The 16,878-nt window shown below is 41.6% G+C and overlaps 1 protein-coding gene across 9 annotated transcripts in view; it reads right to left on the bottom strand.

Annotated features, from left to right (window-relative positions):
* Positions 1-2,316: 2,316 nt before the first annotated feature.
* Positions 2,317-16,878, bottom strand: part of Ipp (inositol polyphosphate 1-phosphatase) — a 58,163-nt gene continuing 43,601 nt past the window's right edge. For 5 of the 9 annotated variants that reach the window (XM_076201699.1, XM_076201707.1, XM_076201703.1 and 2 more), the window contains exons 5-9: positions 16,806-16,820; positions 15,990-16,161; positions 14,774-15,008; positions 12,112-12,216; positions 8,776-11,094 (exon numbers count right to left, since the gene is read on the bottom strand). In XM_076201699.1, coding sequence (XP_076057814.1) covers positions 10,936-11,094; positions 12,112-12,216; positions 14,774-15,008; positions 15,990-16,161; positions 16,806-16,820 — 686 coding nt within the window. In that variant the 3' untranslated portion in view covers positions 8,776-10,935. Of the gene's footprint in view, positions 5,485-8,775; positions 11,095-12,111; positions 12,217-14,773; positions 15,009-15,989; positions 16,162-16,805; positions 16,821-16,878 lie in introns of those variants that run through there. The other 4 variants (XR_012967292.1, XM_076201705.1, XM_076201704.1 and 1 more) reach the window with 4 other exon arrangements.

Raw genomic sequence — 16,878 nt, forward strand, 5'->3', positions numbered from 1 at the left:
AGCAATTTAATATTGTACATTCCTTCATTTGAATATTCAAATTGACCATTGGCAGACATGAATGGGTCAGTATGGTTCTTTATAACCTTTTTATCTCTAACGTAACAATAAAATTATTTGGAAATTTCTTATCAGGAATTTTAATTTCCAATTGTCATTTTACTTTTGATTTTCTTTTCTTTAAATCCCTATGAAATATCATATGGCATATAATAAATTACATATATTTTCATACCACACTATTACAATATAAATGACAGGTGGCCAATTAATTGTTATTGATTGATAATGTATGACCAATTAATCAGTAATTGGCCCATTTGCATAATGATGCATCCATAGTTGAGTTATATCTGCATTTCCTGTTGTCCATTCTTTAATTTGTCTCCCACAAGGGGTTCATAAGTCTAACTCTCCCAGTTTGGTGTCACCAACATGCATGACTTTAAGGCTGTCTATTCCTCCAGCCAAGTCATCTAAATTGGACCAATTACTTCCAGTTGGACACCACACCTAAATGGGCTCCGAGCTATATGCAATTTTATATCAAAATGTAGTTTACATATGTTTGGTCTATCAAGCCACATGCATTTCTTAAGCACACATTTGATTGTTTTCCAATCTACCACAGATATGAAGTCTATAATAGACTTTTTATATCTTTATGAGATATACAAGGGTAAAGAGTGGCAGTGTGTTGGAAGCAAGTCTAAAAGGAGAGAGGCTGGAAGTGATAACTTTAAATACTTGGGGGTGCATGTGGCAGGGAAGGGAGAAATGAAGATGGAGGTAGAATATAAATTGAGAGAAGCAAGTAAATGCCTTGGGGGATTAAAAAGTGCTATATGAGAAATAGGCAACTGGGAATGGATGCAAAGAAGATATTGTATGAAGGGGTGATTGTGCCGACAGCACTGTATGAGGCAGTGACTTGGAATTTAAGAGGCAAACAAGGAAAAGTTTAAATGTGTTTGAGATGAAATGTCTGAGAAGTATGGTAGGGGTTACAAGGTTGAATAGTGTGAGAAATGGTGAGGAAGAGAATGGGAGTAGAAAAGGAGATGACAGACAGGGCTGATGAAAGATTATTGGGATGGTTTGGACACATGGAAAGAATGAATGATGAAAGAAGTGTGGAAGGCAGAGGTGGAGGAAGTGAATTTGAGATGACTGAGGATAGGATGGATGGATGGGGTGAAGGGGGCATTGAGCAAGAGGGGAATGTCTGTTGAGCAAGAAAGGGAGTAGGCAGGAGATAGAAATGAGTGGGGAATGACTGTATGGATGATACTGTTATGCAAGGGAAGGAGGGATGGGGTGCTTATGTGTGAATGATATTTTGACACAGCCTGTGGGGACTTTTCCCCATCTTCTCTTTTCCTGCATGAGGAGATGAAGAGGGAAGTTGCTGATTAAGTGAAACGGCCTTGCTGCGTATGCACTGTGTCTTGCTGCATTGGGTTTGACCCAAGGCAGTTGGCGGGATGCAGGGATGACCTGTCATCCATGAGGAGCTGAGATGGGAGGGGTGGAAAGGGTGGTGGAGGAGAGTGAAATGGATGGGAATAGGTACGTGCCTCTGAGCTAGTTACCTACCTTATTATGGGTGAAAACCTACTGATATATAGATAGATAAGTCTGCAGGCCTTGGTGCAATTTGGGAACCTGGGGCTCACCAAAAGTTGTTCCCAATTGGGCCACTGCACCTCCTTAAGCCAGCCCAGATTCAAACATACCAAGAACATGACCAAAGTCAGTATTGACATATGTAGGAACCTACTTTTCCCACTCCTTCACAGTGGAGGGTGAGGTTGTATGTATGAGAAATAAATTGACACAGCCTGACGGGATTTCTCCCCATCTTCTCCTTTTCTGCATGAGGGGATGGAGAGGGGGGGTTGCCAATTTAATGAAGCGGCCTTGCTGTGGATGTGCTGTGTCTTGTGACACTGCTTCTGACCCAAGGTAGTGGACAAGATGCAGGGATGGCCTGTCATCCAGGAGGTGCAAGATAAGAGGGAGGGAAGAGGGTAGAGGGGAGTGGAGTATTTAGGGGATGGAATGGGTGGGAGTGGTTTCTATGCCTTTGTTTTTTGGCTACCTCCTGTGTAAGGGGGAAGACGCCTTTGGTGTATGTATATATATATATATACATATATATGTGTTTACAGTGAATACTTTCTTTTGATAAATGACCTTTTATCTATCCACTACATAATTATTGCAAATTATGCTGTCATTTCCACATTTTTTGGGTGTTTTAATTCCAATTATCATGCAGAACTGAAACAAGGCTACTACAATAAAAAACAATGATAAATTTTAATATATATTCTACTCTGTGGTCATAACTATTACAAATTTTGCTATGTTCTTCATCTTCATAATAATAATAATAATAATAAGTTTATCTGGCAATGACTCATACATGAAATGCAGATAATGAAAAGAACATAGTTTGAAATAACAATTACAATTGCCAAGGATAACACAAAAAAGCAAGTAAAGATATATGGATGAGTGGAGAGTGAATGTGTATAAATGATACTGTTATTCAAGAAGGGAAGGGGTGGGATATAGGGGTGGGGTTATGGAGTGCTTATGTGTGAATGATATTTTATAATAATAATAATAACCTTGTTCTTAAACATACAGACATCAAAATACATTATTCTAATGATTTCTCTGAAATACTCTGGTAAATGAGAAAACACATCTGGGAACAGAGAATTGCAAGTGTGTATATACTGACATCTGAAATTTACCTTCAAAGTTAACAACTGCTGTGTATCTAATTAATCTTAAGGTAAAGGAAAGTTACACTAATGGAGTCCTAACTTATCTCAATCAAATAAGTATGGCTTTAAATTCATTTCATATATCTTTATTGGACTAGGGACCAATGACAAGTACCTAGTTGTGGTGGTATTCAACCGGATTTACATATTGCGGGCCCTGTCAGGATCAACCCCCATTAAAATATCCTCCCAGTTTTCATGAAATGTGCTGTCAGCCACCTCTGAGTTTGTTTACAGTCACAGTCAGCTGATTACTCATTTTCTTTATCATGATACACCAATAAAAAAAAAAGTGCTTATACTGTACTATTGTAACAGAGTTGGCGTGGGGCCCCTAAATGTGCGGGGCCCTTGGCCACGGCCCTATTGGCCCTGCCCTAAATCTGGCCACAGTGGTACTGCAAGATGGACAATGGTACTGCTCATTCTCAAAACTCAAACTCCCTCACCACCATCTGTGCGAGCAGTCCAAAGAGGTTGTCATTCCAAGATCTCTCTCTCTCTATCACTTCAACTGTATTTCTTGCACCTTTTCACACATAGAGAGCTAAGATCTGGAAACTGCTCCTCTCTTCCTACTACTTTAAGTCAGTGACATTGAAACAGTCTCATACTAATACAGGTACACAACCCTTTATCCAAAATTCTGAAAACCAAAAAGTTCCAAAATCTGAATGTTTTTTGTGGAGGATGGAGTGTGTCATAACAAGTTCTGTTTGGTGGGAAAATGTAGTCGACCTCACCCAACACCGATGCTTGGGTGATGTGACTGCTTGGCAGGTAGGTGAAACATAGTGAGTATATTTGTGTGCTGTTCTTGTTATATTTTCTTGCAATTTTTTGTATAATTTACTGTGAAAATGCTGATAACAATGTTGATCACATTGACTAGCTAGATATAATATATCCATGCCTACTGAAGGTGCGTGTAGTCTTTGTCAGAGGTAATATGACCTAACTGCATAATGATGCATCCATAGTTGAGTTATATCTGCATTTCTTATATGTCTCCCAATATTATTACTTACTTTCATGAATGTGCAAATGTTATTGACTTTAATTTATTCCATTACAATGTTTACCATCTATTACTGCAGCATATATCTATAAGCTGTAATGTCATTTATAGTCTACCATTATCCCACATAAATGTGAATAATCATCTCTGTACAAGCTTTGTGTAACATATGTCACTTGAGAACCTTGTTCCTGGTTGTTGACTGCAGCCTGATGATGTTTGATCATAAATTTTAGTGACTATTTTCATTTATTCAGCTTCATTATTTACCATCCTTGACGAAGTCCCACCTTTACCTCGAACCACTCACTCTCTCCATTTCCAATCCTGACACAAGCTCTACTATTCTTATAAAAACTCTTGACAGCTCCCAGAAGCTTTCCTCCTATCCCGTATATCTGCATAACCTCCCACAGTGCCTTTCTGTCTACCCTATCGTAAGCCTTTTCCAGATCCATAAAAGCCCAAAAAACATCCTTCCCCTTTCCTATAGCTTTCTCACATATCTGTCTTACCACAAAGATCTGATCTACACAACCTCTACCTGTCCTAAATCCACACTGTTCCTCACCAATTACTCCTGTTCCTCTCCTAATCCTCTCAATCAAGATCCTCCCATAAGCCTTCCCAACTACACTCAACAAGCTAATCCCTCTGAAACTACTACATTCACACTTGTCCCCTTTTCCCTTGTAAAGAGGAACTATACAGGCACTCCTCCAGTCCTCCGGTACTCTACCCTCTCTCCAACAAACATTAAATAACCTCACCAACCAGTCCACCATCACTGTACCTCCCTTTTCAGACTTTCCGCATGTATGAAGGAGTGATTGTGCCAACAGCACTGTATGGGGCAGAAACATGGAACATAAGAGAAGAAGAGAGAAGGAGTTTGAATGTGTTTGAGATGAGGTGTCTGAGAAGTATGATGGGGGTTACTAGGCTGGATAGAGTGAGAAATGAGGAAGTGAGGAGGAGAACAGGGGTGGAAAAGGAGTTGGGAGATAGGGTTGATGAAAGAGTATTAGGATGGATTTCTCCCCGTCCTCTCATTTTATGCAAAGGGGTGACGGAGAGGGGGGGTCGCCGATTTAATGAAGCAGCCTTGCTGTGGATGTGCTGTGTCTTGCAACACTGCTTCTGACCCAGGGCAGTGGACAAGGTGCAGGGATGACCCGTCATTCAGGAGGTGCTAAGATAAGAGGGAGGGTGGAGGGGTGTGGAGTGTATTCAGGGATGGAATGGATGGGAATGATTTTATGCCTTTTTCTTTTTGGCTACCCCCCTTGTAAGGGGGAAAAAGCCTTGGTATATGTGTTTCATTATCTAAGTTTTTAATTATCTCACTATTTCACTTATCAGTATTCTACTATATAAATAAACTGCAATAATACTGTCATTTACACATTTTTGCTGCAGTAGTCATGTTGGATTATGAGGGCGATGCCCAGACTCCACTAGGGTATCTAGCATGTTTCAGAATCTGAAAAATTCTGAAATCTGGACTACAGCTATCCCCAAGGATTTTGGATCAAGAGTTGTGTACCTGTACAACACAGGCAGTCCAAAGTTTCTTCCTAGAGAGACCAAAGACCCCAAGGACCACTGCTAGCCACTCTGGGTCTCAGGGCTTCCAGTCAATACACCTCCTGAGGTGACAGGTTCACCCTGTGGTAAGAGACAAGAATATCACTGCCATGTTACCCTGCATTTCATAAAAGGCATTTATTTGGGGCACAGGAATGGGAAAATGGACTCTCTTTTTAACTTTCTTCTCATGCTGAGTCATGGCACAAAGTATGTTTTGATTTGACCACTTCTAAATAAGCGTTTGCATGCATGTTTTATCTTTTAGGCTATTTCACAAATAAAATACATCTGTATAGAAAACTATTTCTTTAAGACCCTTCAGGCACCTCATCTTTCTTAGATTTCTTTATGACCTTTTGCCATTCTTCCTTCCTAAATTAAAATACCTTCTTTGCCAATCTTGTCCACTCCTTTCACTGATTTTTTAACACAGCCTCTCTTTATTCTTTCTTCTAGTGAGGGACCAATGACAGGTAACTGTATGCAGTGGTCCTACAAGATGGACAGTACAGCTGTCCATTTTCAAAACCTGTCTATTCCCTCACCTCCATCAGAAGGCGCAGCCCAGAGGGGCTGAAACTTGGTCTCTGGAGTGGACCCAAGATTTCTTTCTTCTCGGTCAACTGCAACTGCATTTCTTACACCTATTCATATATGGATAGCTGCTAACACACACAACTCGTGGCGCAGTGGTGAGAGTTCTCGCTTGCCACTACAGTGGTCCGGGTCTGAATTCCGCCCAGGGCTGAAATAATTTCAGTATCGCTGTGCTGCGGGTTGTTACTCCAACTCTCATGGGTGGGGAGCTGGGTGTGTGTGTGTGTAAGGTCACAGTATTCCCCATAGATCAGTCATATGAGCTCTGAGCTCTCATCTGGGAGGTTAATAACTGTTGATCACGAGTCCAACATATTATCAAAGACCATGGTGACAACCAGCGAATGCTTGCCTCCTTCTTCTCCTAATTTCAGCCTGTGACACAAATCCACATCAATACAACAAAGACATTTCAAAGTTTCTTACCAGTGAGAGCTGTGGGTGGGCTCAAAGACCAGTGCCAGCCACTATCCACAAGTAAAACTTAGTAAAGCTTGAGGCAACAATTATTATATTATTATCTCATGAGGGTAGTTCTATTTATTCTAAAAAAAATTCCATTCATATGTACAGTGCTCGACAAAAGTTCGCGGCGCCTCAGCGAATCTAAACAAAAATGTAATTAATCATTATATTTATTGGATTTTTACTCCCCTAATACTTGGTTGGGAGTCCTTTGCACTTTAACACAGCCTCAAGACGACGTGGAAGTGAAGCAGCTAGGTTGTGGAGGGTTGTAGGCTCCAAATTATCCCAGATTTCCTGAATGGCTGCCTTGAACTTGGGTATAGAGCTGACGTCTTTGCCTTGTAACCTCTTCTTTATAATGTGCCACAAATTTTCAATTGGGTTCAAATCAGGGCTATTACCTGGCCAGTCCTTTATAAAGTTCACTTCACAGTCGTTGAGCCAAGTAGTGATGGATTTAGCAGTGTGGCAGGGGGCACTGTCCTGCTGAAAAACTGTGGCACCTGTTTTTTCAAATGGTTCACTTTTAAGTTCTTGGGTAACACTACTAATGGCCCCAAGCCCTTGCCGCTGAAACAGCCCCACACCATTAAAGTATCAGGGAATTTGACAGTACCCTTGACGTACCGAGGGTCAAGCGGGTCACTTCCATGTCGCCGGTACACCTTTGCACCACGGTTACAGGTGACACTGAAGGTGGCCTCGTCAGACCACAAAACGTCAAGCCAGTCGTCCTCAGTCCAGTGAGAGTATTTCTTGGCAAATTCAATCCTTCTGGCTTTCTGCTTCTTGCTGACAAGTGGCTTAGCAACAGGCTGGTGACTCACGTACCCAAGCTCATGCACCCTTCTTGACACTGTCCTCACAGACACCTTGTGGATAAAGTTGAGACAAAAGTTCGCAGCGCCTATACAGTGTAAACAAACCCTCGAACTATACGCCGCTGCCAGACAACACCACTCAGTTGCCACGTGGCTGTCATTGTGAGAGAGTGTCTGCGGTACATTTTTTTTTGGTAGTTCCAATCCTGTGACCTTACCATGGCCGATGCAGCTTATAGAAGCAAGCAGTTAATAGCCCAGATCATTGCTCTACGTGAATCAGGCAAGAAAACGAAGGAAATAAGTGAACAGTTAAGCTGTGCAAAGTCTACAGTGAGGAAGTGGTGTGCACGTGCAAGAGATTTGCCAGATGACATTTTGCCTGCTCACAAACCACGCTCAGGACGCCCTAGAAAGACTTCTACAAGGGCAGATACCATCATAAAACGAACTCTAGAGGCATCTCCTCGTAAGACAGCAAGGGTAGTGAAGGAACAGAACCCTGGGGTGTTTGGTGAGGTGTCTGTGAGGACAGTGTCACGAAGGGTGCATGAGCTTGGGTATGTGAGTCACCAGCCTGTTGCTAAGCCACTTGTCACCAAGAAGCAGAAAGCCAGAAGGATTGAATTTGCCAAGAAATACTCTCACTGGACTGAGGACGACTGGCTTGACGTTTTGTGGTCTGACGAGGCCACCTTCAGTGTCACCTGTAACCGTGGTGCAAAGGTGTACCGGCGACATGGAAGTAACCCGCTTGACCCTCGGTACGTCAAGGGTACTGTCAAATTCCCTGATACTTTAATGGTGTGGGGCTGTTTCAGCGGCAAGGGCTTGGGGTCATTAGTAGTGTTACCCAAGAACTTAAAAGTGAACCAAAACGTGTACTTGGAGCTTCTGTGTGAAAATTTACCTGAATCATTTGAAATAACAGGTGCCACAGTTTTTCAGCAGGACGGTGCCCCCTGCCACACTGCTAAATCCATCACTACTTGGCTCAATGACTGTGAAGTGAACTTTATAAAGGACTGGCCAGGTAATAGCCCTGATTTGAACCCAATTGAAAATTTGTGGCACATTATAAAGAAGAGGTTACAAGGCAAAGATGTCAGCTCTATACCCAAGCTCGAGGCAGCCATTCAGGAAATCTGGGATAATTTGGAGCCTACAACCCTCCACAACCTAGCTGCTTCACTTCCACGTCGTCTTGAGGCTGTGTTAAAGCGCAAAGGACTCCCAACCAAGTATTAGGCGAGTAAAAATCCAATAAATATAATGATTAATTACATTTTTGTGCATTTTTGTTTAGATTCGCTGAGGCGCCGCGAACTTTTGTCGAGCACTGTATATTAGCATGGGGACCAGTTTGGTTGCTGCTCTTTGTATTCTCTTGATCCATGAAGCCATCAATGAATCATTCAGGGAGAAATGACAAAATCACAAAAGTGAAAGTGAAAGAGAGAGAGAGAGAGAGAGAGAGAGAGAGAGAGAGAGAGAGAGAGAGAGAAAAAAAAAAAAAAAATCGATAAGCACAATAACAATATGCTGGTAATTTATTGATCTATTCAGTTGTTTAACCCTTACAGATTGGTACCACATTAGCCATCTTCCAATACCATAGCACTATCCCTTCCAATGAATGCACAATTAGGCTGTGAATCCTGTAATGTACAGAAGAATGGCAGACCACTGGACACCATGTCTGAAAGGTGAAAAACCACACATATGTAATTCAAGTCCCCAAAGAATCAGAGTATGACATCAAAAAGGGCCTATGGTCTTCATTCCCCAAGCTTCATTAAAGGTTCTCATGAGTAGCCACTTCACTGAGCAGATAATTCGCTCATGGCATCCTGCCTGTTTCCACCAACCAAACTTGGCTTTCCATATATTCATTTTGCCTGACTTTTATCCAGGTTATTTCACTTATCACTGTATCTGTATAGACAATCTAATTTTGTATATACTGCAAATAACTTGTCTTTCTCAATTTTTCTCCTTGGCTTCTTGTTACTCATTTGAAAATAGTTTTATGCTCATTGTAAGTGCTTATACCACAGTCCTGTCTATGTCCATACTTTTTGGCAAGAGATCAAACATATGATCTATTGGGAGACAATATAAAACTACATGGAATGAGTTTGTAAGTGTGTAATATATTCTATACGAAACCATAATATATGGACATTCTTACTGAAGAAAATATTTTACTGTAAGACTTGGTTCCCATTCTTTTTTTATCTAAAAAATTGCTTCACCATACATCAAGTGGAGATAGTATATGCTACCCCACACAAGTGGAAAAATCCAACAATTGGAAAAAGTACATCAAGCATGACTAGTATCTTGAAAAGAACATCAACTAGTACTTGATTCTTAATCAAGGTAATTAATCAAAACACATACAAGCCCTTCAACTAAAGGGTTCTAACAAAGGAATTATGTTTCTGTATCTGATGACTTCGCTGACACACATGAATATATAAATCATCAAGAGCAAAGGTAAAAAACTCTCATATGATTTCACACACACAGTAAAGAGAGCTTTCTAAATTGTACAGTGACCGGAGACACTTTAGTCTGATTAGCTGTCTACTGCATTGCCACTGACCCAAACAGTGGATGGAACTAAGATAAAAAGGACAACAAATGGGAATGGGATGGGTGAAGGGTGGGTATGTGCACTTGGCCACCCTCTTTATAAGGGGGGAAAGGGCCTTTTGGTAAATGTATCTGTTTACAAATCAAAATCTATAGGATAAAAAATTTATATACAAGATGTACAATTCACCTGCGCATGATGAATCAATCAACATGGTATAGAATGTCGTCTAAATCATAAAACATCCAAGAGGAGGAACTGACAACATGTACCTGCATGTGGTGGGGGTCCTACAAAAGGGAGGCCAGCCAGGGTCAAACCCTATCAACAGCCTCACTTCCTCTTGGCTGTGTAACACTTAAGAGACTGATAGTCAGTTTTTGGACTGGGCCCACAATCTCTATTTATCAACTCTGTATTCCTTACATCTTTAAATACAAAGAAAACCAAGAATTGGCGACTTCTTCCCTCCCTCTACTACTTTCAGTCAGTGACATAAAAATAGTCCCACACTAATACAATGCAGGTTCAAGGCTCCTTCCCAGTGACATCTATGGGAGGGCCCAAGAACCACTGACAAATGCTGCTGGGGTTTAGGTACCAGTCAGCCAAACTCATGGGAACAATTAAATTTAACTGAACATCCAAGAACAAGGAATGGCAAGATAATTCAATTGACAAAGAAAACTTATACAAAAATAAACTTGTGAAAATCAAAACAAATACTCTCAAGGGCTAGACTGTTAAAGATTTGAATTTGTGATGGAAAGTTTTGTGTCTGCTCTTGAGGAGACTTCATAAAGTACCATGACTTCATCCAGACTACTACTAACTACTTTCCCCATAAAGCTCACCCTCACACAGTTACATTCTAATTTATTTCTAGCAAACTCATAATACCCTTCCTCACGAGCCATCCAGATTTTTTTTCATCTTACAACTCCTCCCTTCCTAACAAACCATCCATTTTTCTAATTTTGTCACTTTCTTTCATCTGAGTCTCATCCACGCCATACTCTAAAATCCTACTAACTTCCTTCAGCATCACTTTTTTTCCATATGTAGACAGTGAAGAAGTTCATGCAAGATTCTCGGCTGCCTGTAAGCCACCACACCTTCTAAGTTGCACCAATGATTAGACACTTCCTGACTTTCATTTGGCTTATGGTATCGGATACACAGCAGCTCCTCCTGTTCAATTGCCTGGAAAACATAGTACTTTCAATGTTAATAGCTTCAAAATGGGAAATAATGAATAAATATCAAATGTAGGATAAAGAGATAAGTATGGTAGCAGAAGTATAAGATTAATCTTGTCCTGATTCAAAACTTTATGAGACACTGGATGTGACCAAGAGGGTAGGAAGGATTATATCACATCTTCTGACAAAGAGAATAAAGTTCAGGCATTTACGTAGCGAAGGGACACATATCACATACCAAAGGGCCTTTCACCCTTATAAGAGAAATTGCTGAGTCAAAGCTCTTCCCTTCTGCTTCCTTCAAATTCCAAGTCTCCACTTTACAGTGCTATGGGCACAATTGCTCCCCCGTACTTTTTTTTTTTATCATATATATATTTCCCATAATGTCTCCCCCCCTTTACTCTAATTCACCACCTACACTCCTCCATTCCCTGCCACACGTGACCCCAAATATTTAAAGCTCTCTACTTTTTCCTCTCTATTTATAATTTTGACTATTGCTACCTTCCTTGTAAGGAGGAAAAAGCCTTTGGTATATGGTATACAGTATGTGTACTTCCTTCAACCTCTCAAATTTAAACTAACTTCCAACCTACCACCACTAACATCCCTTGTTTATTTCACCTTAATTACAAAGGGGAAGAGGCTCTTGGTATATCAATAGACAGACTTTTGGCCCAGATCTACTTTCAGCTTTCTGCTTTCAAAGTCCTCTGTGAGGGGCACCGTCATAGCCTCCCAAACTCTGCAACTGACTGCCTCAGTCTATCTTCTGACTCAGCTAGAAGCACATTATTCAAAAACAACAACTGACTCACCTCTCACTTCCCTCCACTTTTATTCACTAACTCCATATCCCTACCATTACTCTTGCATGTCCCTTCAAACTAAAAATAAATAAAAGAAAGGGATTCACCAGACAACAGGATTTAATATCTACACTTGGGGAAGGGGGATCTCAGAACAAACAAGGGGTGGGATGTTACTGTTAAGAATAACCTTATCTTATAATCACCTCCTCAGGAGTTTTGTCACTGATGAGCTGAAAGCGTAAGACATTGCCACCCAGGGCTCTTAACACTCCATGTGGTGCGCATGTGTCCCAGCGGAATGTTGAACCCTGAATACAAAATAAGGTATAGTGTTAGGGAGGGCATCCCCATGAAAACAAAGTAAATACATATTTATCATGTGATATTGTCAAGTGTTGACCACATATAGGGCATTTAAAAAGGACACACTTTTGACATAGTCACTTTTCATATGCCCTTGACCTTTTAAGTCCATGCAAAATTTTGTAACCCAATTTGTCTTGCCTCAAAACAGTGTAATAACTTAAAGTCTATGCCAACATATAATATATACTCTTATATAGTTTAACATGATATTTACTAAGGGATATTTTCCTTGACAATGGGACTGAACAAGTCAAGAGTACACACTCACTTCGTACATACTGAAACAAATTCATTGTCCCTCCCATATCAACACCTTGTGACCGTCACCACATACACACTTACGTGTCATGTATATATAGCATATGATCAATGTATGTAAAGTGTTGGTATGTTATATTGTTGTACTATTGTCCTAAATAATTATGTAGAAAAAAAGTATATGTACCTAAAATATGTAAATTATTTATTCAAATTGTACATACATACATATACCAAGGATTTTTCCCCCATACAAGGGAGGTAGCCAAAAAGGAAAAGGCATAAAATCATTCCCACCCATTCCATCCCTGAATACACTCCACACCCCTCCACCCTCCCTCTTATCTTAGCACCTCCTGGATGACGGGTCATCCCTGCACCTTGTCCACTGCCCTGGGTCAGAAGCAGTGTTGCAAGACACAGCACATCCACAGCAAGGCCGCTTCATTAAATCGGCGACCCCCCGTCTCCATCCCTCCATGCAGAAAAGGAGGAGACGAGGAGAAATCCCTTCGGGCTGCGTCAAAATTTGCTCACACATACTACCTCACCCCCCCATCCCCCCACCCATTCCACCTCATCATCCATATACAACCATTCTTCATTCACCCGTCTTCTGTCCTCTCCCGTCCTTCCTCAACAGACATTCCCCTCTTCCCCAAAGGCCCCCTTCACCCCATCCATCCACCTCATCCTAGGATGTCCCCTCATGTTCACTCCCTCCACATCTGCCTTCCATACCTCTTTTACTAGTCTTTCTTCACTCATTCTTTCCATGTGTCCAAACCATCCTAATACTCTTTCATCAACCCTATCTCCCAACTCCCTTTCCACCCCTGTTCTCCTCCTCACCTCCTCATTTCTCACTCTATCCAGCCTAGTAACCCCTATCATACTTCTCAGACACCTCATCTCAAACACATTCAAACTCCTTCTCTCTTCCTCTCTTATGTTCCATGTTTCTGCCCCATACAGTGCTGTTGGCACAATCACTCCTTCATATAGTCTCCTCTTAGCATCCATTCCCAAATGTCTATTCCTCATTACACTTTTTAATCCACCAAGGCATTTACTTGCTTCTCTCAATCTACATTCTACCTCCACCTTCACTCCACCTTTTCCTGCCACATTTGCACCCAAGTATCTAAAACTATCCACTTCCTCCAGTCGCTCTCCCTTAACCCCTTCCATACGGTGCCGCATACGTAGGCGGCATGAGGAACAAGTGGATACGCGAGGCTGCCATATCGGCGTCTTGATTATATTTATTGTAGTTGCCCCTGCGTAATGACATACTCTCTAAACTGTCTTCATCACATTTTCTATGGTTATCAAAATTCACGGGTGAAAGAGAGAATGATCTATATAAGCGGTGACTATATTTTATGATGCGAGTATTATTACGACACATCGTACGTCTGGCAGCTAATGCTGCCCGCGAGATTTTGGCCCGTACTGAAGAGGTTAATGCTCACTTCCAGACTACTGCCACTTTCACCCCTTGTACATCTCATCATCTTACTTTTACCCACATTTATCTTCCGCTTTCTTCTACCACACACTCTCCCAAACTCTGTCACCAACTTCCTCAATCCCTCCGCCGATCCTGCCACAAGCGCAGTGTCGTCCGCAAACAACAGCTGGCTCACCTCCCACTTTTCTCCATTTTCTTTAACCATCTCCAATCCCTGACCCACTACCCTTGCATTTACCTCTGTAAAGAACCACATGCCAAGTTCGCCCCAAAGGAGTGAACTTCACCTGGCTCTGGCTGCTAATCAGCGAGTTGGTCGATGCTGGTCACTTGTAAAGCATGAATATAAACTCTTGCGTGAAAGTCCCTTGTTTAAATTTCTGCCCTACAACCACCTTCAGGATGATGGGTCATCCCTGTCCCCCACCACACTGCTTGGGTTGAGGGCAATGCACTGGAGAACAGCAATTCCACAGCACAGCCTGAAAGCTGGAGCCGGTTTACCCCATTGCTTCATCAAACAGTGACCCACATCCTCATCCACTCCAAACAATTAACTTTGCAAATGAGATCATCCCTTTGAGCCACGACATCCTTTCATCCATTAAAAATCTCCTTCCATTCACTCCTATATTCTGCACTCATTATTTTCCTGATTGAGACATTCATTGTGCATCCAATGCATTTTTTTTTTTCCCAATCCTCACTTATTCACTGGTCCCTCAATCTTGGGTAACAACACAACATCTAAGAAACCTTTGACAAACCTTGGAAAGAAAGTAAGCATCAGCAGTGCCCAATACTACTAGTAGTATCTTGTACCCAGCTCCTGTTGTAGGTATCAATGTGAACCTCTCTTTCAGTGCCTGCTGAAGGTGAGGAGCTTCACTTGATGAGAGCACCACAGTGGGGTGAATGCCTTTTGGAGTGCTAGGGAGGTCTGGGATATTATGGATCTGCAGACCTTCATAGGATATACCCCAATATGCTTTTCCTTGCCACCTGTTAGAAATAGCACATGTAAACACATATGTAGTAAACATAAAAGAATTTAACACCAGTCTTATCTAACCCTAATCCTTTTAGTGCACACATTTACTCTCAGGTTTCTCTTCTCACACATACTCCCAAGCTCCACCATTTGCTGCTTTAAACCCTTCTCTTACCTAGCCATAAGTAGTGTCATTCACAAGCAACAACTGGCTTGTCTCCTATTTCCTTCCATTCTCATTTACCATCTCCAAACCTGCATCTGTCGTTTAGCTCCCATACCACCTATCCATGTATACACTCAATGATTTTGGTGACATTACACAGCCCACTCTCTCCATTCCCTACCCTAACAAAAGCTCTACTACTACATACATACATATACCAAAGGTTTTCTCCCCCTTACAAGGAAGGTAGCCCAAAAACAAAGGCATAAAAACCACTCCCACCCATTCCCCCAACATACTCCATGCCCATCCACCCCTTTCCCTCCCTCTTATCTTGGCACCTCCTAAATGATGGGTCATCCCTGCATCTCACCCACTGCCCTGGGTCAAAAGCAGTGCCACAAGACACAGGACCTCCACTTATATAAAATCTTTTAACTGGCCTCAACAGTGAAGAAAGACAAGGGTTGAAACAGAAAAAAGTAATTTGCCATTTCTATGACACATTAATGACAGATGATGGCAAAAATTATGAGAATGGTGATAGAACATAGAGAGGTGTGTAAGAAAAAGAAAGTGAGAGTGAATGTTAAAAAGGAGAAGGATGGGAATGAGGCTAAAGATAGGTGTAAGGATAAGCATGTGTAGATGAGAAGAGGGAAAGGAGGAGGATGAAGGGGAGGAAGAGGAGGATGAGAAAAAGGAAGAGGATGAGGAAAAGGAAGAGGATGAGGAAAAGGAAGAAGTGAGGGAGGAGGTCAGGGAGGAAGAGGAGAGAGAAGAGGAGAGTAAGGAGGAGGAAAATGAGATTAGAATGACAGAGTACCTTTTAGTTTTTGGGCAGCAATGATGGAAAGGTTGGTTAACAACCCCAGCAATAGCTTGGCCTGTTGAACGATGATAAAGGCCAATGAGAACAGTTACACAAGGTAAACCACTTGTGATTATCCCATGGCATTCCTTGCTGCTGTCACCTCGCACATACTCACCTGTGGAGTCTGTCAGTAATAATAAAAATAATAATAATGATAATAATACATATATCAATGGCTTTTTCCCCCTTGCAAGGGAGGTAGCCAAAGTCAAAGGCATAAATCCACTCACACCAAAAATTCCACTCCCATGCACCACCCTTCCCTCCCTCTTTTCTTGGACCTCCTGGATAATGGGTCATCCCTGCATCTCATCCACAGCCCCATTTTTCACCTCAACCCATTCACTCTCTCCATTCAACTCACACGAGCATAGCTCCCCTCCCATATATTACAACTAGGTGAATATATATTATTCATGTTAAGAGCTTTTGACTGCTTTCAACACTCCCTCCTTTAATTAATGTTTGATTTCCACTGATGGGAAACCCACATCCCTGGTAAGAAACACTGGACAGCGGTCTGTATTGCATTAGTGTGACTTTGCTTCTATATCATCAACAAACTGGAGGGAAGCAATTGCCAACTGCACATTTTTTCATGTAAAAAAGTGGGGAAAATATAAATGAAGTTCATGGAGAGATTTTAGACCCTGTCTGGACACTGCTGAACCCCCATATGTAGGCAAGGGTAGTGATAACTTTTGATGATGGGGAGATGCTTCTCTCTGAAGTCCATCTTGCAGGACCACCATTAGCACATGTACCTACTATTGTTCCCATCCCCTGTGTGAGAGAGAGAGAGAGAGAGAGAGAGAGAAAAAATCATGTTGTCCATTCTATA

This window comes from Oratosquilla oratoria, chromosome 18 (genome assembly GCF_046742065.1).
Source record: "Oratosquilla oratoria isolate Oo_2021 chromosome 18, ASM4674206v1, whole genome shotgun sequence".
NCBI lineage: Eukaryota > Metazoa > Arthropoda > Malacostraca > Stomatopoda > Squillidae > Oratosquilla > Oratosquilla oratoria.